This window comes from Macaca mulatta, chromosome 15, assembly GCF_049350105.2.
Source record: "Macaca mulatta isolate MMU2019108-1 chromosome 15, T2T-MMU8v2.0, whole genome shotgun sequence".
Lineage (NCBI taxonomy): Eukaryota > Metazoa > Chordata > Mammalia > Primates > Cercopithecidae > Macaca > Macaca mulatta.
The window spans coordinates 21,771,420-21,797,064 of NC_133420.1; the positions used below are offsets into that span (position 1 = coordinate 21,771,420).

A 25,645-nucleotide genomic window follows, 5' to 3' on the forward strand; every position below is an offset into this window, starting at 1 on the left:
AGAGTTATAATTTAAGAACTCAGATTTTGTACTCTGACTTAAGAAATGAAACAGCAACATGTTCTTAAACCATATACACACTGGAACACTCAATTTTTCTGTTCTATTTTGTGACAAAAGTAAGATGCACCCAACCCCTCTCCATGAGCTCAAGCCAGAGCCGAATGCATTCACAAAGTTTATCAGGTTTGAATCATCACAAGTCACTGTTCGCTTGACTTCTCATTAAATTAAATGGTAGGGCAGACGGGTCCCGTTTGGAAGCACCCAGCACAGGTTCTGCATGGATGTGTAGACCACTTCCATAGGGTCAGAGGAAGGAGTTTTGAGCCCAAACCCTACCCTGCTAGAAAGGCCCCTCTGGGGCATCTCTCCTACCTGTGATTGCACATTGGCTCCGACTTGGGACCCTTGGTAAGAATCCCCATTCAGACTCTGCATGTTCATGAACATGTCCCCAGAATTTGGGAGGTTAAAAGAACCAGAAGAACCTGGAAAGGAAAGAGTTAAGTAGCTGAATAACAGAGAGCTACACACATAATCCTCAAAGACCTAGAGGCAGGGAGAGGAGAAAAAGTACAGAAGGGAAAGGCTGTGCGCAACATAAAGCATTTCCAGATCTAAGAGGACGGAGAGTAACTCCAGAGAGTTGGGTCCTGTGAGTCACTCTACATCTAGAAGTCCCATCAATGGGGAAGCCCAAACTTAAAAAACAAAACCAAAAATGAAGAGACAAATCAAAATAAATTAAAAAGAAAAAATAAACCAAAACACCCAGCAGCTGGCCTGGACCCTTCCCCTTGTTTCCACTGATCTGCAGGATTTAGTCAAGACACGAGCCTGTCAACAAGGCTAACTGTCACGGTGGACAGCCACCCAGAGAAGAGACTTTTCCAGGAACTCTTTCTTAGCTATGCATATACCTCCCTCTCCTTTCACCTGTTTTTATGTGCCATTAAAAAGAACTGGGGGGCGAGGAGACAAGACAAAACAAACAAAAAATCCCCTATTTTCTGAACTTCTAAAGATCTATTTAAGAGACCTTCTCAGAAAAGTCCCTGGAATTGCTACTCAAGTCCATCTGTTTGGACTAGCTGCACATCTTTCATTGTTATTCAAGTTCCCCGAAACTTTAAAGTATTTCTAACCCCCTCACAAATGTCACATAAAATGCAGCCAAAATGTGCCGGACAAGGATCCAAGAATCTTGCACGCGTGTATTAAGCACCATAACCCTCACAGCTAGCCACCTGCTGAGCATGCCGTCAGTCCTGCTCAGACAATGTTGCCGAAAGGCAGAGGAAGGACAGAGGCGCTGGGCAGAAAGCACCGCTGCACTTCCCTCCAGCATTCCAGCTTCCTCATGCACAGCAACTGCTGCATTTCCCACTTCTGCTATTTCACTCTCCACAGACCACTACTGACCCTAAAGTGATAACTGGAAAGAGATAGCTAAAATAGTCATGAGTGAGAGCACTCTGCCTAACTGCTGAACTGAAAGCTACCACTAAGTGTAAAAGTTCCATCATCTACTAGTGAGTGGCATTCACTGTGAAGAGTGGGTTTACAGGCTCTGGCCTTCCACTCATTCACCCATCTCAAGAACAAGCCTACATTTGAATATAAATCTTCCTTTTTAAGTCCACTCTGTCCTCAGTATGGCTCTTGTTTCCTGGCCTGTGGGACAGGGCATTGTGGCATAAGGCTGCCTGGGCCAGCTGGGGAGCAAGCCCCCAGTACGCACCGGAATTTGGTGTGGTGGGCGAATTGGTCTGGTTGTTCTGCACAGCTGCTGCTACTGCGTGTGCAGCTGTCACGGCCGTCTTTGCAGCATAGAGGTTGGCTTCTTCCTGAAACTTGCCGATATTCTTCTTGTACCTGATTCGTTTGTTGCCAAACCAATTGGATACCTACAAATTACAGGGACATGGAGGTGAAGGGGAAGAGAGGAAGAAATAATGAAAATCCAATAATACCTGTCGGACACCAACGCAATACCACACAATTCCTAGCCTGCAACCTCGCATCCTATGGATCATGCATTATGGTTTTAGGGGTTATTTTCTCTTTTGGCAAAATTCTCACATTCTTTTGGAATAACACCGCTTTCTTAGAGTTGGCCACACTAATATCAAAATGGCAGGGAGCACTGCTCATAAAAGACATCCAACTGCTATATACCGATTAGTATATAAATAGTCAGGCCCCCAAAATCAGGCTGAAAAGCTGAAGGAAATATTTGCTAAGTTAGGTAACTAATAAGAAATACTTGAACATGAACAACTTATTCTTCTTTTTTGGGTCTAGAATAATTTTGGCAGCTGTATAGTAGAATCATGTTTGGTCTGCTGAAAAGAGTAACATCAATTAATAATGGATGAAAAAACCCTTTGTCTTCTGCCTTAGCAAACACTGCATGTCTGCCAAGATGGCTGCTCAAGCTCTGCCAGTTAACATGTGGGAAGGTCACAACTTGAAAACTCAAGTAATTCCAATCAGGTCAAATGCAAACACAGAGGAGCAACTCTAATGTCATCAGGTAGAAGATATTTATTTCTTTTGCAAACTTCTTATGATGTCAGCTGGTGCAAATGGAAGAGATTTCTACAAAGGATCTTGGCAATAGGCAGATTTCATCACATTTCAAGGAGAGCAGAACTCAGCCCCAGAATCATGGCTCACAGTTACAATGTGTTCAGGCACCTGTAATTGAGCTATATAAAGAAGCTAAAAGCCACACAGCAATTTATAAGAAAGTATACCCACTCGCTATATAAAAGGATCTAACCTCTCTTTTATTAAAGTAACAGTTTAAAAATACTTTTCAATAATTTCTTAATAATCTGTCAAAGGGGCATATTGCTGTGATATCAGGCTGGGTGGGATCATTGTTCTACACTGAAGGTATTCTTCTTCTTTCTTTTTTTTTTTTTTTGAGATGGAGTCTCGCTCTGTTGCCCAGGCTGGAGTGCAGTGGCACCATCTCGGCTCACTGCAAGCTCCGCCTCCCGGGTTCATGCCATTCTCCTGCCTCAGTCTCCCAAGTAGCTGGGACTACAGGCGCCCACCACCAAGCCCAGCTAATTTTTTGTATTTTTAGTAGAGATGGGGTTTCACCACGTTAGCCAGGATGGTCTCAATCTCCTGACCTCATGATCCACCCGCCTTGGCCTCCCAAAGTGCTGGGATTACAGGAGTGAGCCACCACGCCCAGCCCCTGAAGGTATTATTCCTAACAGCTATTCATAGGGGCCCTGAAGAGATATAAGGAGTAGTATGTAGTTTGAAGCCTTCCAACCCAATTTACACTGTGGGCACCCCTTTTGACCATTTCTGCCAAGTCTTTAATTGCTTTGGAAATAGAATTCTCATTCTTCAGCCTATGGCACTCATCCTTCTGGAAGGAGCAGAGAGCCCTGGCAAGGGAGCCACGTGAGGAAGACAACATTGGCCTTGCTGCTGACCATATGCTGTCCACCCTGGGGGTCATGGGGTGCACACATATGCACATACACACATGCAGGCATACTTGCCGAGGACCTATGCAGCAACCATGAACGCAGGTTCGTCAGACAGAAACAAGCCAAGCCCATCAGGAAGTAAATGTGCTACAGATCAGCACTTCCTAGCTGTTTCTGTTCCACCATCTTTTTTTCCCCCTAGAAGACTGTATGTATCCCTTCTTTTCTTCATATCAAATAGAGTGGCTCTAATAACTATCATTTGGTGAATGACCATTATGCAGAGCACCTTGCATACATTTTCTCATTTTAATGTGAACAATTTCAAGGGCTAGGTGGTAGAGGGGAGTAGTTATACTGGCATGACACCAGTCCCAAATCCAATGGCCTTGTCTCTCTGACTAGTTTGACCTCTCAACAGTGTCTGATACTTGTAATTAACACCCCTCTTGCCTAGAGCAGGCTCTTACATGGTGTATGTGACATTATTCTCCTTCCTCCAACATCTGCTCTTTCCTGATATGAGAGACAGAGAGAGAGACAAGTTTTCTCCAGGACTCAGCTCTTGACCCTCTTCTCTCTTGCACCTAGAGCAACCTTATCCATATTCAAAATTTCAATTATCCTCTCTGTGTGGATGACTCCCAGATTTCCATCTCTTATCCATATCATCTATGAATTTAGTGAGTTCTCGTTTTTAAAGAGATTTCCCTATGTATTGTTCTGCCACAACCTCCAACTCAATAGGTCTAAGAGGAAGTCGGGTGTCCTCTAAGCCTGTGCCACCTCCTCCATATTTTCTTTGTGGTCCTGATCTCTCCATCTCCAGAGATGTGGTACTCACTACCTCACAAAATCCCTGCCTCCATTGGTGGATAGTCCTAATGGGTATATAGTTCTCTTTATTCTGAACTACAATCTGGTTCCCTTTCCTTTCCACACATTGGTCCTACTTCCAACATCTAGACTGTCACAACATTAGGCCTTCAAGCTCAGCCCCAAGGGACCTCTTCATCCTATTATTAGCCTTCTTGGCTCTCCCTTCCTGAGCCCCATAGGCTCACAGCAGGTGTGCATTATAACTGCATAGGATGTGGCAATAGGAGGAAGTTAGGAGAGTATATAAGCGAGGAAGCCATGAGGGCCTGAGCCAGGCAGAGTAGTAGTAGGAGTGGAGAGGGTACATATTATGGAGGAGGAACAGACAGAATCTGGCCACTGACTAGCTCTGGAGGTCAGTGGAGAGGGACAAGTCAGAGACGATGCAGGTGTGGTGCCCAGGCCTTGAGCAGGATGGAGACAGATACTCGGGAGGAATTTCTGCACCAAGACAAATCAGCTTCAGTGACCATTAGAATCCATACCAGAATTATGTGATTCTAAAAGTTCTAAATCAAGATTGGAAAAGGACTACAAAGGTATGGGTTCTGATTATGCTTGTTAAAGCATGTTCTCTTTGACCTTACCTCATGTTTCCCAACGCATGCTCTCAGCTCAGGAGACAGACCTAGAGCTGGCTTGCAAAACGCTCCTTTAATACATAATTATCACTCTAGCTTTTCTGACTAAGACTGTCAGGCCTCAGAAAGAGTTAAATATTGAACATATCTATAGTGCAAAGGAGGATAGTCTTGGTTGAGAGGGAATCTGGCATTTCTTAAGCATAATTAATGAAAATTCCCCAACTCTGAATTTAGCAACAAAGGCCCATCTTAGAATTCTCTTCTTCCAAACAATTCTCTGTTGGATTCAGTACTTTGTAGTTAATATTACCTTGACAATCAGAGAAGCTATAATACATTAATGAAACCTAGCCTGGAAAATCAGATTACAGCTTTATTAACAGTTTCATAATTGAGGAATCTCTGTACCATCGAAGGTCTCATCTCTAGATATGTAAGAATCCTCTGTTTATGCATACCTCTGGACCAATCAAACAACAGTCATCACTAATAAAGGTTTATTTAATTCTCACAGTAAAATTTTAATATCACCAGCAGCCTGGGGAAGCTTTAGCAAGTGGATTTGCTTGACATCAGATCGTTTTTATTCTGCTAGTCCCAATACTTCTTAATCTTTAATATCAAGGCAATTAAAATTAATGGCCACTCATCCGAAGCTACTGTGGGCACTGTTTCCTTGACATCAATTGTTTGATGGGATTACCTAGAGGTTAAACTAACAAGCAAGGTTTAATTGGAAGCAATGAAAGAAGCAGTGATCATACGTTATGTTTAACCTGCATAACCACATCTAAATGAATATCTAAAAATGTTAAACTATTTCTCAAATTAAAATATGCACGTCACATTCTGATATTACAGATTTGGGTATTGCAGCAATCAGCTATTAAGACCACACTGCTGCAACTGAGATGGGGTAATTAATGTATCAATCGACACCTAAATTCAGGATTTTTTTTCACCTTTTAAAAACAGATGGATATAATTAGTTGCAAAAGAAGCCCTAAGCTCGCCCAGTAGGAAGCCTCCAAGGCTGCAGGTCATGTGGCCCCTCCTGCACAGTGCTCCCAGTGGGGCCAGGCTGTATGCATGGTGCATGAAGGCGAGCAGAGCTTGCTCCATCTCTGAACTGGAATGGTCTGTACAGTGGTCCCAGAATAGAGACGCAGGCAGGAAATTGGTGAAGGGAAAGGGACTACACTGTCTTGTGCTTCTCTGTTGAGCCGCATATCAAGGATTCATGACTCTGGATTGTGCCCAAGGCAAAGGGCCATGGAAGAATTTTAAGATCAATTAAAAATGAGAATAAAAGCACAAGTACTCTCCCTCTTCTACTGATGTTCATTGTTATCAGCCCCCAGACTGAGCCTCTGGTAATTAGGGGAACGAGTAGTGCACATTATGCAGGCCGCTGATTTTCTGGAACTTTTCTGCAAGGCCAAGGAGCAGCCAAAAAGGGCTCTGGTCTCTCCCATATACTACAACCATGTATTTCCACCCCCCCCCCCCCCCCGCCACGCAATTCAGCTATAGGTTGCCAATTGCTTTTAAAAGTAAAAATGCTTTCCACATAATACAATATCTAGATTCACCTTTTATATAGCTTTTTTACCTTCTTCAAAAAGTTTTTACTTATTATCTCACTTAGAACCTCTGATTTGGAGGGAGTTGAGTCAGATGTGGGAAGTATCACATAATGGTTACGTGCTTTCGACTCAGAATCCAGTTTCAAATTCACACTCTGCTATTTACTAAGCTGAGTGACTTTGGACAGATTGTTTTAGTTATTTTAGTGTTTCCTTTCCTATAAAATGAGAATAACAATATAAATCTTAGTATCTTCCTCACAGAATTGTTGGGTGCATTAATGGCTTTGGCACATACTATTTACCTGGTAACTATTAGCTATTACTATCACTCATGTTTTATCAAGGAAGAAACGAGAGATCCAGCACACAGACAAGTTGCCCAAAGTGGGATGCAAAGTGGGATGGATCTAGAATTCAGCCCCAGGACTTCCCATCAGCTTTTTCTTTTTTAAATAACCAACTGCGAAATGCTTACCAAGCATCTGCTATGGTCAATACTGTACCAGGTGCTGTGGGGAGATGAAAAAATAAGCACATGGCCCCTCCTGCCTGGACTTTACAATCTGGTTATAAAAGCAATGCTATCCACTCAAAATAATTAGCAAAACCTGCAGGGCGGTGATGATCTCATGTCGAACCGTATAGTGCAGACAGGGATTTGGAGGAAGAGACATCCCAGCAGGTCTGAGAAATCAGAGGCGGCTTGTGAGGCAAGGTCAAACCTGAACGGGACCTCCGTTTCAATCCAGTTCAATTCCAGAGTACTTTTATTGAAACTCCACAATTCAGAAGCAGAAAACTCCAATGGCTCGTGTGGCCACAAACAAGCCAAAAATGCAAGCCTGCCTCCCTCTCCCTGGACCACTCCGAGATCCCAGAAACTTTTGTTCTCTTACGTAACTTAACTTCCTTTTCCCTTCTTAACCTCTAAACCCCATTTTTATAGTGACAGAGGGAAGAGAAACCCATTCTACAGAAAAAGGAGAGGAAAAATCAAGAAGTGTTTCTACAAGAGGTAGCATCTGAGAGAACTTTTCTGTCGGGGAAGGAGCAGGCCGTGAGATGGGGAAGGCATTGGTACCTGGGGAGGAGCAGGAGCAAAGCACCTGAAGGGCTGGCAGGTTCTGGCTGAGGAAAAGGAAGGGGGAGAAGCTCTGGGCAAGGGAAAGCCTGAAGAGGGGCTCGCAGGTTCTCCCCAGGTGTTACTGCTGAGTGCAGGGGACAGAGCTGAAACGGAGCCCGAGATCTGTAGCAGTGGAGTTCAGAAAGGGTTCCAGTGAGGCTGACCTCCCACCCATGTGCCTGTCCAGGGTCAGTGGTCTGCACATTTTTGCTGTGCAAAATTCCCCCTAAATTAATTTTGAAAAATCATGGACCTTCTCACACATTTTTCCTTCCTTGCACATTTTCTAAGTTGGCATCTACAATTTTTCATAAGTCTACATAGTTGTAAACAGTGTTATTCCAGTATATCATAAATGTTGACATCTTAAAATAAAACTGTAACACTGTTCTTTAAAATGTATCCAACCAAATATAAATAACACAGCAATTTGATACCCATTATCCATTTAAAAAATACATAGGCCAGGCGTAGTGGCTCACCCCTGTAATCCCAGCACTTTGGGAGGCCAAGGCGGGCAGATCATGAGGTCAGGAGATCGAGACCATCCTGGCCAATATGATGAAACCCTGTCTCTACTAAAAAACAAAAAATTAGCCAGGCATGGTGGTGCACGCCTGTAGTCCCAGCTACTCAGGAGGCTGAGGCAGGGGAATCGCTTGAACCCAGGAGGCAGAGACCGCAGTGAGCCAAGATCGCGCCACTGCACTCTAGCCTGTCAACAGACGGAGACTGTGTCTGTCTCAAAACAAAAAAACAAAACAAACCTGCTCTTCAAGTCTAAAATTTTATGTTCTTTTTGTTCTTGAAAGTTTATTTCTAGTTCATTTCTCTCCCATATTATCCTAATGCAATATACTTTTATGCTCTACAAAAGGAATATATGGAAATTGAAAATTTGAAATTGTTTTTATTTCCTGTAATTATAACGCTCTACATGTTTAATATTTCCTTCTGGACTAAACTATCATTATAGTTAGTCTAAAACTAACCAAAGCAATACAAAGACTTATTTTGATAAATAAAAATATACTTATTTTGACCATCAAATGCAGGTTTCATCGTGCACACATTTCGTACTTGGGAGTGGGGTGACGGTACAGTGCCGATTAAAGGAGGTTTGGTTACCACCAGTATTTCATAACGTCTCTTGTTGGGCACCCAGGAGGGTCTCATACTTCAGGGCAATGAACCAGGTGGAAGTATCCCTTTCTTTCATAAAGTAAGAAAAGGGCAGGTAGGAAAGGGCAGGAAGGGAAAAGAAAACCAACACAATGCTTCCATCAGAGCCACTTTCTGGGGCAGGTGGATTTTAGGAAGGAGTACACATATATATAAGGAAAGCTGGCCAGTGAAAACCTTGAAACCATGCATACCTGAGTCCTCTTTGGAAAACCTTCAGCTACTCTGTGGAGTATGCGTCCCACCCCCAAGTTTGCAGAGTGCTGCCTTAAGTGATCAGGCTAACTCTGGTTACATTCTAACTTCTCTATGTGAGCATAGCATGGGAACCCCTCATACTGGGTGTGCCTAAAGACTTTTTCTGGGCTCAAAACAGGGCTCATTCGGGTAACCACTTCCATGTCACAATGACCTTTTGTAGCTACACAGACAACAAATCTGTCAATTATAGGATCTTTTAAGTTCAGATTAAAGAAATAAACTTAAGGGGGGTAGATACAGTTTACTTTTTATTTAGCATAACCTTTCTGGAGTGTAAGCCAGCAAATATTAACACACCCTTTGCCCAGATTACTAAAACTTATCTTGAGAAAATACTTACAGATAAATGTACAAAGATATCCACTACAGCCCTATCTTTTTTTTTTTTTTTTTTGAGGCAGGGTCTCACTCTGTTGCCCAGGCTGAAGTGCAGTGGCATAATAATGGCTCACTGCAGCCTCAACCTCCCAGGCTCAAGAGATCCTCCCACCTCAGCCACCAGTGGCTGAGGTGGGAGGATCTCTTGAGCCTGGGAGGTTGAGGGCTGGAGGCTGAGGTGGGAGGATCTCTTGAGCCTGGGAGGTTGAGGGCTGGAGGCTGAGGTGGGAGGATCTCTTGAGCCTGGGAGGTTGAGGCTGCAGTGAGCCATCATTACAGCCAGCCAATTTTTATATGTTTTGTAGAAACAGGGTTTTGCTATATTGCCCAGGGTAGTCTTGAACTCCTGAGCTCAAGTGATCCACCTACCTCCCAAAGTGCTGGCCCCTCAGTCCTACTGCCCCACTACGCCTGACCCCTTAGTCCTACTTATTAATAGAAAGAGAGAGAAAGAGAGAGAGAGAGAGAGATTAAATTTATAGCACATTTGTATAATGGAATATGATCATTTATTAAAAGATCATGTTGACGGGAAATATTTATTGACAAATCAAGGGGAAAATATTCATTATATATTATAAAAAAGGAAGAAAGGGCATTTTTTTCTTTTTATACACCATGAGCCTTTGTTTTATTATTTTAGTAAAAATACTCAAACACTGACATACATAGATGTAGGTATATACACAAGCACAGGAAAAAAGTACTAACATGACTATCATGTACAGTGGGGTTTAGAAGTAATTTCTGGTTTTGTGTTTCTTGTGTTTTCAGGTATCATCCAAATTGTTTTCAGATCAGCAAGTATTAGGATTTTTCAAATTCGAAAAATATACTTTTTAATGAATAAATTAAAAAAAAACAACAACAGAAAAAGCACTGGAAAGTCACTTAACAATCTTTATGAGTTTAAGTGCCAGGTCTTGTGCTGGGACCCAGAGCTATATGAGTGACCAATCCCATTACTGTACTCTATCTGAAGGGCATGGTTGACAGGTTTGAGAATGCTTAAAATAATTAAAATCAAACACTTTGTAAATCTCAAGCCACTGAAATTTCCCAAGTGGCTTTGCATTTAAGAAAAATTCCATGTTCAAAATAAAAAGCTAAACCATCTATAATGTCTCCACAGTCACTGAAAGCCAATTTATTAATTAGCTTTAATTGTATCTTATGTTTCAAATTCTGTTACTACATTTATTGATCATGTTAATAACAGCATTAAATAAAAGAGAAAAATTATTACTTAAAGGCAGCCTCTAAGAGGCAGAAGTGCAGAACTTTGTAGTTCATCCTTGACGTTGCTTCCGTGAATAAACTGCGTCAGGGAGAGGATCTGCACTTGTTTGGAAAGAAGCAGCTGACACTAAAACATCATTATTGAAATTAACAAACTGAAAATTTATGAAGCACAAATCTTAGAAAAATTTGCCATTGTGTTTCCCCATGTTTACTTGTGATGCATACTTTATGTACTGTGCCTAATTAAATATAACAGATTATGAAATGTTGAAATGCTAAGTCATGTATAATGGAACATGGTAGCACATTTACATGGTAAACAATTTTACCTCTAACAAAGAGTTTCTCCCTAATCAATGTTTTCATCCCCATTATGTGATTCAATTTGAAGTGAGGGATGGAAGCCAGATACTGTTCAATTTTTAAAGTTAATGGTGTTAATAAATTCTAAATTTCACACCAGTCCTCTCCCTCCAGAAGGTACAGGTTTGATACAGTTTCTATAAGGACAGAAAGGCTGGGCACTCTGGATACACACACTGTGTGCATTCCTCTAAGAACTCTGAGGACAGCTGGATAAATGGGTTTGAGAGCCAAATGGACCTGTGTGTAAATCTCAGCTCTGCAATTTCCTGCCTATGTTACCTTAGACAAGTCTTGCCATCTAAGGTTCTCCTTTCCTGGTCTACAAGGTGGAATAATGATACCTCCTCTTCATGGGGCTGTTGTGAACATTAAATGAGATGGCATGTTGAATACATAGGACTGTGCCAGGGATGTACCAGGCACTCAGTAAATGTTAGTTTTCCCTTTTCTTAAAACAAATCAGCAATAACAAAACCCTCTGAAGGCCAACGGCATACACGCCATGCTTACTTCCTGCAGTGCCTAAGGTCAGGACCCCTTTTCCCAGGAGCTTCAAGTTCTGGGCAAGCTGGCCCTGCCCCCAGTGCTGGTGAGACACTGGTAAGAGGGAACAGGCAGCAGCAAGAAGGGAAAAGGAGGTGAACTCCTACATACCTGAACAGAATAAAATTCCTACCACAGAAGACCAAGAGCTCCCATCTGCCACACTCCTGCTGGGCTATTGCTCTGCACAAGTACCTAACAGCACTACCTGTATCCCTTCTCATCCGTGTCCCAACTCAGCAGGACAATGCACTGGACCTGGAATTTGCAGGAAACCTGAATTCCAATGCCACTTGTGCCTGTTTTCAAACAGTGGCCATTTGCAAAGAGCTCATTATGAGCCAGCTCTGTATTAGGAATTTTGCATGTATTATCTCATTTAACCGTTACAAAGACCCAATTTTACTGAAGCAAAAACTGAAGTCAAAAAGTTTATGTAACTCACCTAAAGTTACAAAGCCCATTTCATTATGTCTTGCCTGATAAAACTTGTTTTCTCTTAATACTTAGTACAATTTTTAAAAATTATTCTTTACTCAATTTCATTTCTTTTTCACTGTATTAAATGGTGAGGTCTACAAACTTATATTCTACCTTTTCAGTGCAAAATATTTCAGCTCCTTCATGGTTAAAATGTGGGCTAGCCCAAGAATCCACACATTTTTTTTCTCTTCTAAGAAAACAAGTTGCAAATGTGGCCAGGTGCGGTGGCTCATGCCTGTAATCCTAACACATTGGGAAGCCAAAGTGGGTGGATCACCTGAGGTTAGGAGTTTGAGACCAGCCTGGTCAACATGGTGAAACTCCGTCTCCACTAAAAATACAAAAATTAGCCAGGCATGGTGGTGCACGCCTGTAGTCCCAGCTACTCAGGAGGCTGAGGCAGGAGAACTGTGGGAGAACCCGGGAGGTGGAGGTTGCAGTGAGCCGAAATCAAGCCATTGCACACCAGCCTGGGCAACACAGCGAGACTCTGTCTCAAAAAAAAAAAAAAAAAAAAAAAAAAAGAGAGCGAGAGAGAGAGAAAAGAAAAGAAGTTGCAAATTTATCACAACTGACTTGAAAACCAACTTTTGGAAAATATCCCACTTTTAATGGGAGAACCGAACAAATAGAAATTCAGTTTCCATAGCATTTGAAATAATTTAAAACAGATTCCCTTGTCAAGTACAGTATTTTTTAAATTTGAGGCTGTGAAAAATTTTATTGCCATAATGTGCTGACACTCTTACAGTTCAGCTTTGCCCTTTCTCCTCTGCATGATAGACTGATAACTGCTCGTGACATTCACAAAGAGGCTCATCTGCAAAAGTGTATAAAACATCAGCCTTGTGGCCACAGTACATAGAAAATGGATGACACTGTTCAACTCCCTAAAACATGTGCTGAGGGGTGCCTCTAAATTACCACAGACAACATTTACAGTTAAGAGGTTTTTTTTCTTTAAAATTATTTTTCTTATTAGAAAAAAAATGTGGTAGGTATACAACTTAGTAGTTTTCCTTCCTAGGCTCTATGGAAAGCCTCTGACAGATTTTGAAACACTGACATCACAACTGTGGAACTGCCTCCCATCAGCTACGCTGAAAGGTGAAGCCATCTCCCAGGCAACACAGCAGCATCCCAGAATGAATGCACAGAGCACTCCAAATAACGATGGGCCAGACTTTTTGTTCTGACAAGTTTCAGGTAAATCTTATCTCTGTAAATAAAAACATCAACATGCATTCAGTGTCCTATGAAAAGAAATCCTACAGTCACACCTCTTGTTTAAGGGAAACGCTTATTTATTCAAACACCATTCCTCACCACATACCCACTGCAGTTTTCTTTTCTTTTCAAAAATCCAGAAAAATTTCATTTAATTGTTAAAGCGGGTATACCTATCCTCAAAAAGCATAGTAAGCTTTCAATATATATAATTAATTCTCATCAAAAATGAATCTCATGCATTTCTGGAGTAAAGAATACAAAATATATATATATGGTAGGTCCATCAGAGACTAAGAACAGACACACCCTCATGCCCCGCCCTGGATCTCACCTTCAGGGAGCCTGTGAATACTTAGCACGCTAGTTTGCCGGATGTCAGAACCTTTGTTCCCTCTTTCTTTTGGATCCTTTATAAGACTCTGTATGCCCAGCAAGAAAATGTAGGTTGAATGGATGACAACTGGCATTTAATGAACGTTCATGAGACGCCAGGCCCTGTACTAGACACTCTTCATACATTATTTCATCAACCCCTGAATCCCCTGAGCAAATTATCGTTATTCTCATTTTATAGATAAAAAATGACTCATTAAATAATTTGCTTAAGGTCACACTGTTACTAAATAGTGCTGGAGCAGGGTCTGAGTGACTTCTCCGCCTTCCTACACAGAACGTACGGTCATCTGAAGTTAAAATACCAGTTTATCAAAATACATGATATGAAAGGACAGCACTGGATGGGTGCGGTGGCTCATGCCTATAATTCCAGCACTTTGAGAGGCCGAGGCAGGAAGATGGTTTGAGCTTAGGAGTTTGAGACTAGCCTGGGAAATATGGTGAAACTCCATCTCTACAAAAAATACAAAAATTAGCCAGGCATGGTGGCTCATGCCTGTAGTCCTAGCTACTTGGGAGGCTGAGTTGGGAGGATCACTTGAGCCCAGGAGGTGGAGGTTGAACTGAATTTTCAGTCTTTTGCTATTATAAAGACTGGAGCAAGAAAAATTGTACATAGATAATGTGTTTGTAGATTAAATTAGAAATGGACCTACTGTGTATGCGTGTGCATATATATATACACACACACACGGATATACATGCACATATATACAGATATGTACAGTATATACATACATACACACACCACATACACATTCATGTATATATAATATATATTTAAAGCTATAAATTTCTTTCTAAACATGGCTTTAGCTGTACCCCATGAGTTTTGGTATGTTATCTTTTCATTGTCATTCAGTTATTTTCTAATTTCCATTGTGATTTCTTCATTAACCCAAGGGTTATATTGCTTAATTTCTAAACATATGGAATTTTATTTGGTTATCTGTTATTTTCTAGTTATCTGTGATTTCTAGTTTAATTCCACTGTAGTCAGAAAACATAGTCTGTTTTAAACTGTTTAAAATTTATTGAGAGGTACTTTGTCCCAGAATATAGTCAACTTTCAAAATGTTCTATAAGTGCTTAAAATTAGAATGTATATTCTGCAGTTGTTGGATGTAGTGTTTCTATATATGTCCATTAGGTCAAGTCTGCTAATTGTTAAAACCTTCTATATCTGTGCTACTCCAAAGTGTAGTTCCAGAACCATCAGCATCAGCATAATCTGGGAGCTGTAAATTGCCAGCCCCACTACATACACTTTGAATCAGAACCTCTGGGAATGGGGCCCAGAAATCTATATTCTAAAAGCTCTCCAGATCATTCTTATTTATGTATGCTAAAGTTTAAGAAGCACTGTTTTATGTCCTTACTGACTTATATGTATGTGTCTGCTTGTTCAGTTACAGAAAAGTGTGAAAATCTCCTATAGTGATTTTGAATTTGCCTATTTTTCTTTAAAATTGTATAAGTTTTGCTTTATGTTTTTTGAGCTTCCTTGAAGTGCTCTTTATCTGATATTATTAGATCAACACAAACTTTCTTTTGGCTATTGTGCACATTTACATTTTTTCATACTGCTATACTTTCTATGTCCTTATATTTTAAATATGTCTTTTAGAGAACACATAATTAAGTTTCATTTTTAAATCCTGACTCTATTACTTAGAGTATTAAATTCATTTACTTTAATGTGATTACTGACATATTTAGGTATAAGCCTATCATCTTACTAACTACTTCCTATTTACTTCCTATTTGTCCCACTTACTATGCATTTTTTCTTTTTCCCTTGCCATCTTTTAGACTGCTTATTTTAAAAAAAGTATTCTATGTCTCGGTCTCTCTTTATTAATTTGAAAGCTATATATTCTTTTACTTTTTTTTATGACTACCCTGGAGATTTACACTTTCTCGACTATTCAAGTCCAACATTAATTGGTACTTTTTCACTAATTGGTATTTTTGCCATCTTTTCCAGAAAACGTAAGAGTCTTGGAACAGTTACTCTCCTTTCATAACTTACAAGGCATTATTGTTGTATATTTTAAGTCTATACATACCGTAAGCAAAATAAGACATTATCTTTACTTTAAACAGTACTACTCACTTAGATTTACATACATATTTATCCTTTTCTTTGCTTTTCTACTCCTTCCTGTATCTCCTACCCTGTATCTGTAATCTTTTTATTTCTGTCTGCAGAACACATTTTTTGTATTTCCTTTAGAGAGAAAATGAGAAAAATTATTACAGTTTTTGACTGAAAATGTCTTTATTTCACCTCCACTATCAAAGGACATTTTTGGCAGGTACAGAATTCTAGGCTGACATTTAATCTGACTCATCTCTTTAAAGGTATCACTCTACTGTATTATGTCTTTATTGTTTCAGTTAAGAAATCAGTGGTCATTCAATTGTTGTTTTATTAAAGGCAAACTTACTTTTCCCACTGGCTGCTTTTGTTTCAACCATGTTTAGTGTGGATTCCTATTTATTTATTGTTTGGGGACTGGTGTTGTTCACAAGTCTAGGTCTTGGAATTTGCTATGGGTTTTGGAAAGTTTTCAGTCATTACATTGAAAATATTGCTTCTGACCCATTCTCACATTTGCTTCTGGGGCTCAATCACATGTATATTAGACTTTCTTACTGTATCCTCTATATCTCCTATTCTCTGTCTCCCAATTTTTCTATCCTATTGTCTCTGTATTCTTCAATACCATTATTTTCTTGTGATTCATCTTCCAGTCCACTAATTTTCCTTTCAGCAATGTCTAATCTTCTTTTAACTCAATCCAATGGGTTCCTAATTTTGATTCTAACATTTTTATTTGACCCTTTTTTTATGGTTTCCAATTTGCTGACAGAATTGTCCAGTTTGTCTTTCCTCCATTATAGACATTAAGCATAGTTATTTTATAGTCCATGTCAGATTCCTTTATTTCCTATACTGTTTTGAGTCTGTTTCTATTGTCTGTTGTTTCTGCTGGTTTCTGTACCAGAAACATTGTCATGTTGTCTTGTATAGCTGTTTTTTTCTGATTGTGTGCCCAGTTTTTTTGTTTTCGTGTTTTTTTTTTTTTTTTTTTGCTTTGTTTATAGAAACAATTTGAAGTCTAGGATGCTGCTATCTTTCTCCACAAAAAAAATTTTGTATTTGATTTGTCCAGGCACCTATGAATAGCAGCAATCCAATGTCAAGGAATGAGGTATTCTAAGGTAGAATAGCAGATCTTCCATTAGGGTCTATTTCTGATGTGCTCGCTGCTAAGATGTAGCCCTAACAGTTTAAGTCCTAACCCAAAGCAAAGGGAAAAAGGCAGCATCCTTTAGCAGGTCCTAGACACCAATTCACACCTTTTCACCCCTGAAAAGTTGTCTAAAGCTCTGCTTAAATTCTCAGCCTTTTAGCTACTACCTTAGAATTGGCAATGGAATCAGGGAAATGTCATTTCCCCCAGCCTTATTTTCTTATTATCTGCAGGTTCCCTGGGCAACTTCATCCATTCCCAGGGCCTCAACTAGGAACTTAAGTGAATGACCTCCAAGCTGTATCTTTAACCTTGACCTTTCTTCTAAGTTATATTTCCAAACTGAACATTTCCCAACAGATGCTGAAGGCAATGTGAACCTAGCATAACTGCTGCCAAGATTTAATGTCCCCTCCATCAAACTAGCTTTTCCTTATGTGTTTCCTATATCAGTTAACAATATCACCATCTTCAATAAATGTCTATGTGCTGGACACACTGTGCTAGGCATTAAGAATATAAGGGTGAATAAGATAGTAGTTCTGGCCAAAATCAAGTTTACCATCTATCAGGGGAACAGTATTTAACAAATCATTATTTAGTTACGATCATGGGGAAAAGAAGTTATGAGAATATACAATGGAGGATAGGAACTGGAAGTATCACAGAAAGCCTTCTTGAAGAAATGATATTTGAAGTGAGCTTTGAAGGAGTAGAAATTAATAAGATGTCTGTATGTGTTTGGCAGGGGGCAGGGAGAGACAATTCCAAGCAGGAGAAACTGCATAACAATAATTACTATTATATCTTCACTTACTCTGTGATAGGCACTTTGCCAGGTGCTTTACACGTTTTATCTTACTGAAACTCCCGTAACCCTAGGAAGTACACGCTATTTTTTTTTTCTTTTTGAGACGGAGCCTCACTCTGTTGCCCAGGTTGGAGTGCAGTGGCATAATCTCGGCTTACTGCAAACTCTGCCTCCTGGATTCAAGCAATTCTCCTGCCTGAGCCTCCTGAGTAGCTAGGACTACAGGTGTTGCACCACCATGCCCGGCTAATTTTTTGTATTTTTAGTAGATACGGGGTTTCACCATGTTGGCCAGGCTAGTATTGAACTCCTGAGCTTGAGCAATCTGCCCGCCTCAGCCTCCCAAAGTGCTGGGATTACAGGTGTGAGCCACCATGCCTGGCCAGTACATGCTATTTTTATCCCAACTACACACATGAGGAAAGGAGGCACAGTGAGGTAAAACGACTTGCCCAAGGTCACTGAGCTAATAAACTGGGGAGGAGCTGGGGTTTTAGTTCAGGATTCTCTGAGTCTTCACAGTCTGTAGCCTTAAGTCTTATAATAAAATCCCTCACCCCCCACATAATAACACAGGCTCCAGACTTATTAAACTGTTTTCCTAACATAACTGTTTTTTGCTTCTGAGTTTCCTCTGCTTAGAATACCCTTTCTCCCAAAGTCTTATTCATCCTTCTCCAGGTTCTACACATCATTTTCTCTAGAAGGTCTTTCCTGATCCTCTCAGTAGAAAGTAAACCCTTCTTTGTACTATATTCCTCACATGGCATCCATTTGTGCCTGTGTGCTTCCTCAGGTAACTTTTATATTCTGTCAGTAACACATCTGTCTGTTTCCCCCAACAAATTCAATACTTCTTGGGAAGAAGAACCCTATCTTACTGACCTTTCTTTGCCACAGTGCCAGGCGTAGTGCCTAACATATAGTAGGCACTAAGTACCTATTGAGCAAATTAGGAAAATAGCCAAAAATCCTGGTATTTGATCTAGCCAAAGGTACTTTAAACTTATTTAAACTGTAGTTTCTACTCTCAAAACCCATACTTATTTAGAAAAATGTGTTCTCCACATAGCTGACAGAAGAATTGGGAGAGGAGAGAAATCAAAAGAGAAGAAACAAGGAAAGCCCAGGAGCATCTCTGGAGAAGGTTTCTGGATGCAAACATCAAAGAATCAACAGAAGTGGGAAGTCAGGAGGCTTGAGCGTGGAGCTTGTTCTGACCAGGTGTCTTCACCCTTTGGACTACATTGTCTATCTTCTGTTCACTCCTCCCTATCCGCTGTATACCCTGTCATGGGCCCCAGAAGGCTGCCCTGGGTGCCCTCAGGCTTCTGGCCAATAGTAGGCACTGGCAGCAGATGGGAAGGGAAAAGAGTGAGATCACAGTATTTGTTTTCCTGACTCCTGCACTATAAGGCTGCCTTTTCTCAGGTCTCAGTCACTGGCCTTCTCCACACACCTCCTCTGTCTTCAGATCTACTAACCTTGCCCTCATCTCTTCAGGCCAAGTGGGTAACAGAACCAATCACTAGTATTATCCTTTGTGGTTTCCCTACACTGTGTCCACACTATTGTAAATGGTCACTTGCTCAGTGACCTTGGGCAAGTTGTTTTACCTCACTTATAAAGTGTCCTCCAATTATTCCAGTTTGAGTGTGGCATCTGTTTTCTACTGGGACCCTGGCTTATTTATTGACCTATTAGCCTCAAATGCCTCATGGAAGCCAGGCCAACGGAAAGGTTAGACACAGTGCTGAGACTAGCATGAGAAAAACTGGTAAGAATACTCAACTGGAAGGAAGAAGAGAAGGAATAGGTAAAAGAAGGCAAAGGGGACAAAAAATGGAGGAACCACAATTTTGATTACGACTTCTTCCAGGTATAGGGAAACTCCAAAACACTAAATCTAAGCTGGAAATTGTCTCTCTCTCTCTTTTTTTTTTTTGAGACAGAGTCTCACTCGGTAGCCCAAGCTGGAGTGCAGTGGCATGATGTTGGCTCACTGCAACCTCCGCATCCAGGCTCAAGTGATTCTCCTCCCTCAGCCTCCTGAGTAGGTGGGACTACAGGCACGTGCCACCACGCCTGGCTAATTTTTGGTATTTTAGTAGAGACGAGGTTGCCCAGGTAGTTTTGAACTCCTGAGCTCAGGCGATCTGCCCGCCTCAACCTCCCAAAGTGCTGGGATTACAGGTGTGAACCACCATGCCCAGCCGGAAAAATTGTCTCTTTATCCTTTGTTTGGGTATCATATCAACTGCGTGTTAGAGATTTCCTCAAGATAGTCAATTCTAAAATAAACATAATATCTGATATTGCTGGAGCAAGCTTTAAGCACCACACTAATCATGGTGCTGATTGTCTGTAGAGAACAACAACAGCAACAAAAAAATCAGAAGCTTCTCTGTTTTCTTTAAATCTTGCAGATATGCCTCATCTGTACTTGGTGCTACAGCATCCTCAAAGCTCCCATCTTTTTACAACCTGCTCTTTTATTCTCGGCACACTGTTTAATGATGTCCCACCTCCACTGGGATACACAATCAGAGCTTTTAGAACAGAGGGTCTGTAGCTTTCTTTTAAGACATGTGAAAGAATCGTTTTAACAAAATAAGTTGCCTTTTCCTTCAACTTGTTTCTGGTTTACCAACTGCATACTTGCAGTAGAAATCTACTTCTGCCTTCTGTCTACTGCCAAAGCAACTGAAAAGGCTTTTATGTATAGCTGAAAAAAAAGTACTGTAATTTGATAGTCATCTTCTTTTTTCCTGCTCTAATTATTATTTTAACGGGCTTCTTCTTATTTTAATAGTTTTTTTAATAAGGAAATCTTACTTACAAATTTTAATTAGCTTACTGAATATTCACTGCTTTGGAATAAGTAGTTTAATGAGTAAAGAGACCTCAGACTACTAACTAGCCTAGAGTCTCTAAAGTAGCTTAGCAGGAAAATGATGCAGCCCTAGTGATATAAGCCAAGGTCCGTACCTCACAAACCAGTACTCTGCAGCCTGGACCCTGGGGATGAATGAATCACATTGCCTCTTGCAGGAAAAAAAGTAAGACTTCAGTTTCTCCCCCTTTATTAAGAATCTCTGTGTAAAAATCCCCAAGTCCCCTACTCACTAAGGCTTGTGACCCCTGTCAAATCACTTAACTTCTCTGAACTTCAGTTTCCTCACCTGAATGGGTGAGATTGTGTTGGTATCTACATTAGACTATTATAAAAGCAGGTCTTATTTGCCACTTTGAGCTCTAAAATATGTTGATTGAATGAATAAATGAATGAGTCTTAATGCTGTCACTTAATCTCTCTACCATTTCTGGTTCTCATTTGTTTTTGTTTTTAAATCAATCCTTTCTTTACAGTACATTTCAATTACGGTAGAAATGAAGAATAAGTTAACATTTTTCATTCTAAAAACACCTAGCAGAGAAAATACAGCCAGTTACTCAAATTCAAAATTGGAATTAGGAGAAGAATGAAGTTTTTTATGGCTTAATAACTCAAATAATCAATGTAAATTAGCTCTATTCCAAAAAATAAAATTATACTAATATCTGCTCTACTAATTAAGAGTATGTGACAATTTAAGTATGATTCTCAGTGCATATGACATGTGAAATAGTTTATTCTTTTGTCAATTTTCAGGATGTTAGGTAAAAGGGGAACTCCAGCTTACTTAATCAAAGCAAGTCAAGAAATCAGAAATTTCAAATTCTGGTTTAGCAAATCTCTTTCTCCACATCCTACATCCAACCTATCAGGAAACCCTGTACCTTCACAATTTATCCAGAACCCAGTCACATTTCATCATTTCTATAACAAATACTCACTTGAGTGAACACTCGAGTGTACCCCAACTGATATCTCTGCTTTCCCTTGCCTCCCAGGGTCTAATGTCAGTACAGCTGCCATGGTGATCCTATAAAACTTAAGTCAGATCCATGTCACTCCTCAGTTTCCCATCTCACAGTGAAAGCCCAAGTCATCACCATGGCCTAGAAGGCCCATGAACCATTTATTTCTTCCCCAGCATCTTTAACTTCATCGCCTACTACTTGCTCCCTTGCTTAGGGCACTTCTACCTCAGGGCCTCTGTACTTGCTGTTCCCTCTGCTAGAATGTTCCTCACTGATTATCCACATGACTTGTCTTCATCTCCTTCAATCTAACCAAAAGATACCTCCTCAGGAGGGGCTTTCTTTACCACCCTATTAAAAATTGCATCCTCTAACCCCTTCCCTCCTTTATTCGTCAAGAGTAACTACCACTTCGTAACTATCTTGTTTACTTATCTGTATACTCCCACAAAAATGTAATTCCATGAGGGCAGGCTTGTTTTTGTTTTGTAAGCAAACTCTTTAGTCAAATAAAATAAAAATATACAAAAAAGGGCCACACATCATAGGTAAAGAGTTTAATGAATTTTCATAAAGTGAACATACCCATGGAACTACCACTTAGATCGAGAAATACTTCTTCCTCCTTCCAATCACCATTCCCCCAAAGATAACTATTAATCTGATTTCTAACCCCAAGGTTAATTTTGCTTGTTTTTCTATTTTTTATAAATGAAATCAAGTTGGTTTATCCATTTTTTATAAATGAAATCAAGCACTTCTTTTACTTAGCATTATGTAGTTACATGTGGTTATAGTTCATTCATTCTCATTGTTAAATAACATTCCAAATATACATAAATATACCACACATAAATATATCATACATAAATATTCCAAATATACATAAATATACCTATTTTCCTATTGATGGACATTTGCATTGTTTCTAGTTTTGGCTATTATGGATACTGTTACTAAGGATATTCCTATAGATATCTTTCAGTGAGTATATGTACACATTTCTATCAGTTAGGACACGGGTCTGTCTGGTTAAGTTCACTGATGTCTCTTTCATCCCTAGCATAGTATTCGGCACATAATCAGCATTATTCAATACATATTTGTTAAACGAATGGAAACAGTCTTTTTAAATTCTGTTATTTAGATTTAATAACTGACATGAGACTTTCTTGCCTTATATATGCAGGTTTGTAATGCATAATAATTAATCTCTGTAAACCTGCCACTAAAATTAAGAAAGACTATTAGTAACACTGAAACTCCTTGATTGTTCTTTCTTGATCCCATATCATTGGATTCTTCTTTTTTTTTTTTTAGATGGAGTTTTGCTCTTGATGCCCAGGCTGGAGTGCAAAGGCATGATCTCGGCTCACCCCACAACTTCCACCTCCTGGATTCAAGTGATTCTCCTGCCTCAGCCTCCTGAGTAGGTGGGATTACAGGTGTGCACCACCACGCCTGGCTACTTTTTGTATTTTTAGTAGAGGCAAGGTTTCTCCATGTTGGTCAGGCTGGTCTCAAACTCTCGATCTCAGGTGATCCACCCGTCTTGGCCTCCCAAAGTGCTGGGATTACAGGCGTGAGCCACCACACCCGGTCCTTTTTAAATTTTATTATTGCCTTTCTTCCTTTATGTTTAACCATATATAAGTGTCCCCTGACAATATGCTGTTTAGCTTGCTTGGTTTTAAACTTTGTAAAAATGTTATGTTACGTGTATTCTCCAATTTGCATTTTTCACTCAACATGAATTGATACATGTAGATCACTCTTTTTCCACTGCTGTATAGTGTTCTATTGTGGGATTATAACAAAGCATATTTACTCATTTCTCCGGTCTGTGGACAAATGGTTTGTTTCAAATTTTTTGCCATTTCAAACAATGTTACTATGAATGTTCTTACCAGTGTTTCCTGAAATACAGACAAGAGGTATTCTAGAAATTGTGGGTTGAATGGTATATGCATGTTTAAATTTATAAAATAATGTCAGAAGTTTTCCGAAGTGACTATATCAATTTACATCCCTACCACCAATATTATAAGGGCTCCTACTGCTACACATTCTTGGTAGCAGAATGTGCCAAACTAGGAAATGTAAGTTATTTCACTGCAATTTTTAAATCACATTTTCCTGATAGCTAATAAGAATGAGGATCTTTTCATACAATTGACCATTTCTATTTTTTCTTCCATGAAATCCTTCTTTGACTCTCTTGCCTATTTTTGAAATAGGTTTTTTGCCTTTTCTTATTAATTTATAGGCACTCCTTATATTTTATGTTTTAATCCTCTGTTGTTTATACACTTGTAAGTATCTTCTTGCAGTCTGTGGACTGTCCCCACAGTTTAGAAAATATTTTATTTGAAAATAATTTCAAACGTGCAAAAAAGCTGCAACAATAAAAATGACATAAAGAAATATCTGTATATGCCCTTCCCCTATTATTAACATTTTCCCCCATTTGTTTTATCTTTGTGGGCACTCATGTTCTCTCTGTGTGTGTATGTCTGTTCATATACACACATACACACATATACATGCAAACACACATTTTTTTTTTTCTGAACATTTGAGGCTAAGTTACATACATCATGGTCCTTTACCCCTAAGTCAGTCAGTGTGTATTTGCTAAGTCTAGAGAGATTCTCTCACATAACCATAGTACAATTATCAATTTCAACTTACTTCAGTAAATTTAACTCAACAATATCCTTTATGGTATGGTTTTCCCTACAGTACAGAATCCAATCTAGGGTAAAGTATTGAAATTACTTGTCATATCTCTTTAGCTTATTTTAATCTAGAACATTTCCATGGCCTTTCTTGGATGTTTTTAAAGAATAATGCTCCCTCCCCGCTTCTGTCCTCAATAGAACATTCCTCATTTGGGATTTGTCTGGTGTTGTCTTGTGATTAGATTCAGGTTATGTTCTTGGATGAAATACTACACCTAATGTCTGTCTGCTCCTCCTTGGTGATGTTGATTCTGATCACTTGGTCAAGTTTTTGTTCCATTTCTCCACTTTATTATTACTTTTTAAAAATCTCTTGCAACTTGTTCTTCATCTAAATTTTCCTCTAGATATAATATCTATTGATAATTATATCTGATCCAATCTTTACTCAATGGTTGTATCATGTTGATGTTTTCAGTCTTTATTAAGTACTTTGATAAACAAAAGTTCTACCACTGAATCTATCAATCTTTTCTTTTGTTCCTTACACATTTTATGTCCTGTTTAAGAAATTCTAGCCTGCCCTCACAGCACTAAAGATATTGCCTTACATTTCTTCTGAAGTTTCCCTATTATTATAAGCAGTTGCAGTAAATAATAAATCACAGTTTCATATATTCTACATCTAGTAAAAATAGTATTATTCCAGTTGCCTGTTTTCAGGGGGTTTCAATATTTTTGAAGTTAGTTTTCTCTATGAACAATTTCTGGATTCTAAATTTCATTGTATTTCAGTATGATTTACATTTTAAACAATATTTTTTTCTCTTTTGAAAGTAGTTAGCCAGGTGCAGTGGTTCATGCTTGTAATCCCAGCACTTTGGGAGGCTGAGGCTGGAGGATCACTTGAGGCCAGGAGTTCAAGACCAGCTTGGACAACAGGGTGAAACCCTGTCTGTACAAAAAAATTAAAAAATTAGCTGGGTGTGGTGGCATGCCTGTAGTCCTAGCAATCAGGAGGCTGAGGCAGGAGGATTGCTTGAGCCCAGGAGTTCAAAGTTACAGTTCAAACATACCCTGCACTGCAGCCTGTGCGACAGAGTGAGACCCTGTCTTAAAAAAAGAAAAAGAAAAAGCAGTTGACCTGTCAGGCCTGGAACAGAAATCCTTTGCTTTCACTTTTTAAAAACTTAAACAAAAGGCCATTAATTTATAAGCATAAAATTTATAAGCATAACTTATTTCTGAAATTCTGTGTTTGAAAGGCTGACCTGGAAGAAACAAGGTCAGAAAGTTTGCTTTTTAGACAAAG

General features: G+C 39.6%; 1 protein-coding gene across 2 annotated transcripts in view; it reads right to left on the minus strand.

Annotated features, from left to right (window-relative positions):
- The window catches only part of PBX3 (PBX homeobox 3), a 226,731-nt gene that overhangs the window by 4,813 nt on the left and 196,273 nt on the right, over window positions 1-25,645 (minus strand). Inside the window, exons 6-7 of one of the 2 annotated variants that reach the window (XM_015116821.3) lie at window positions 1,745-1,910; window positions 379-491 (exon numbers count right to left, since the gene is read on the minus strand). In XM_015116821.3, the coding sequence (XP_014972307.1) occupies window positions 379-491; window positions 1,745-1,910 (279 nt within the window). The remainder of the gene's footprint in view (window positions 1-378; window positions 492-1,744; window positions 1,911-25,645) is intronic. The other variant, XM_015116823.3, reaches the window with a different exon arrangement.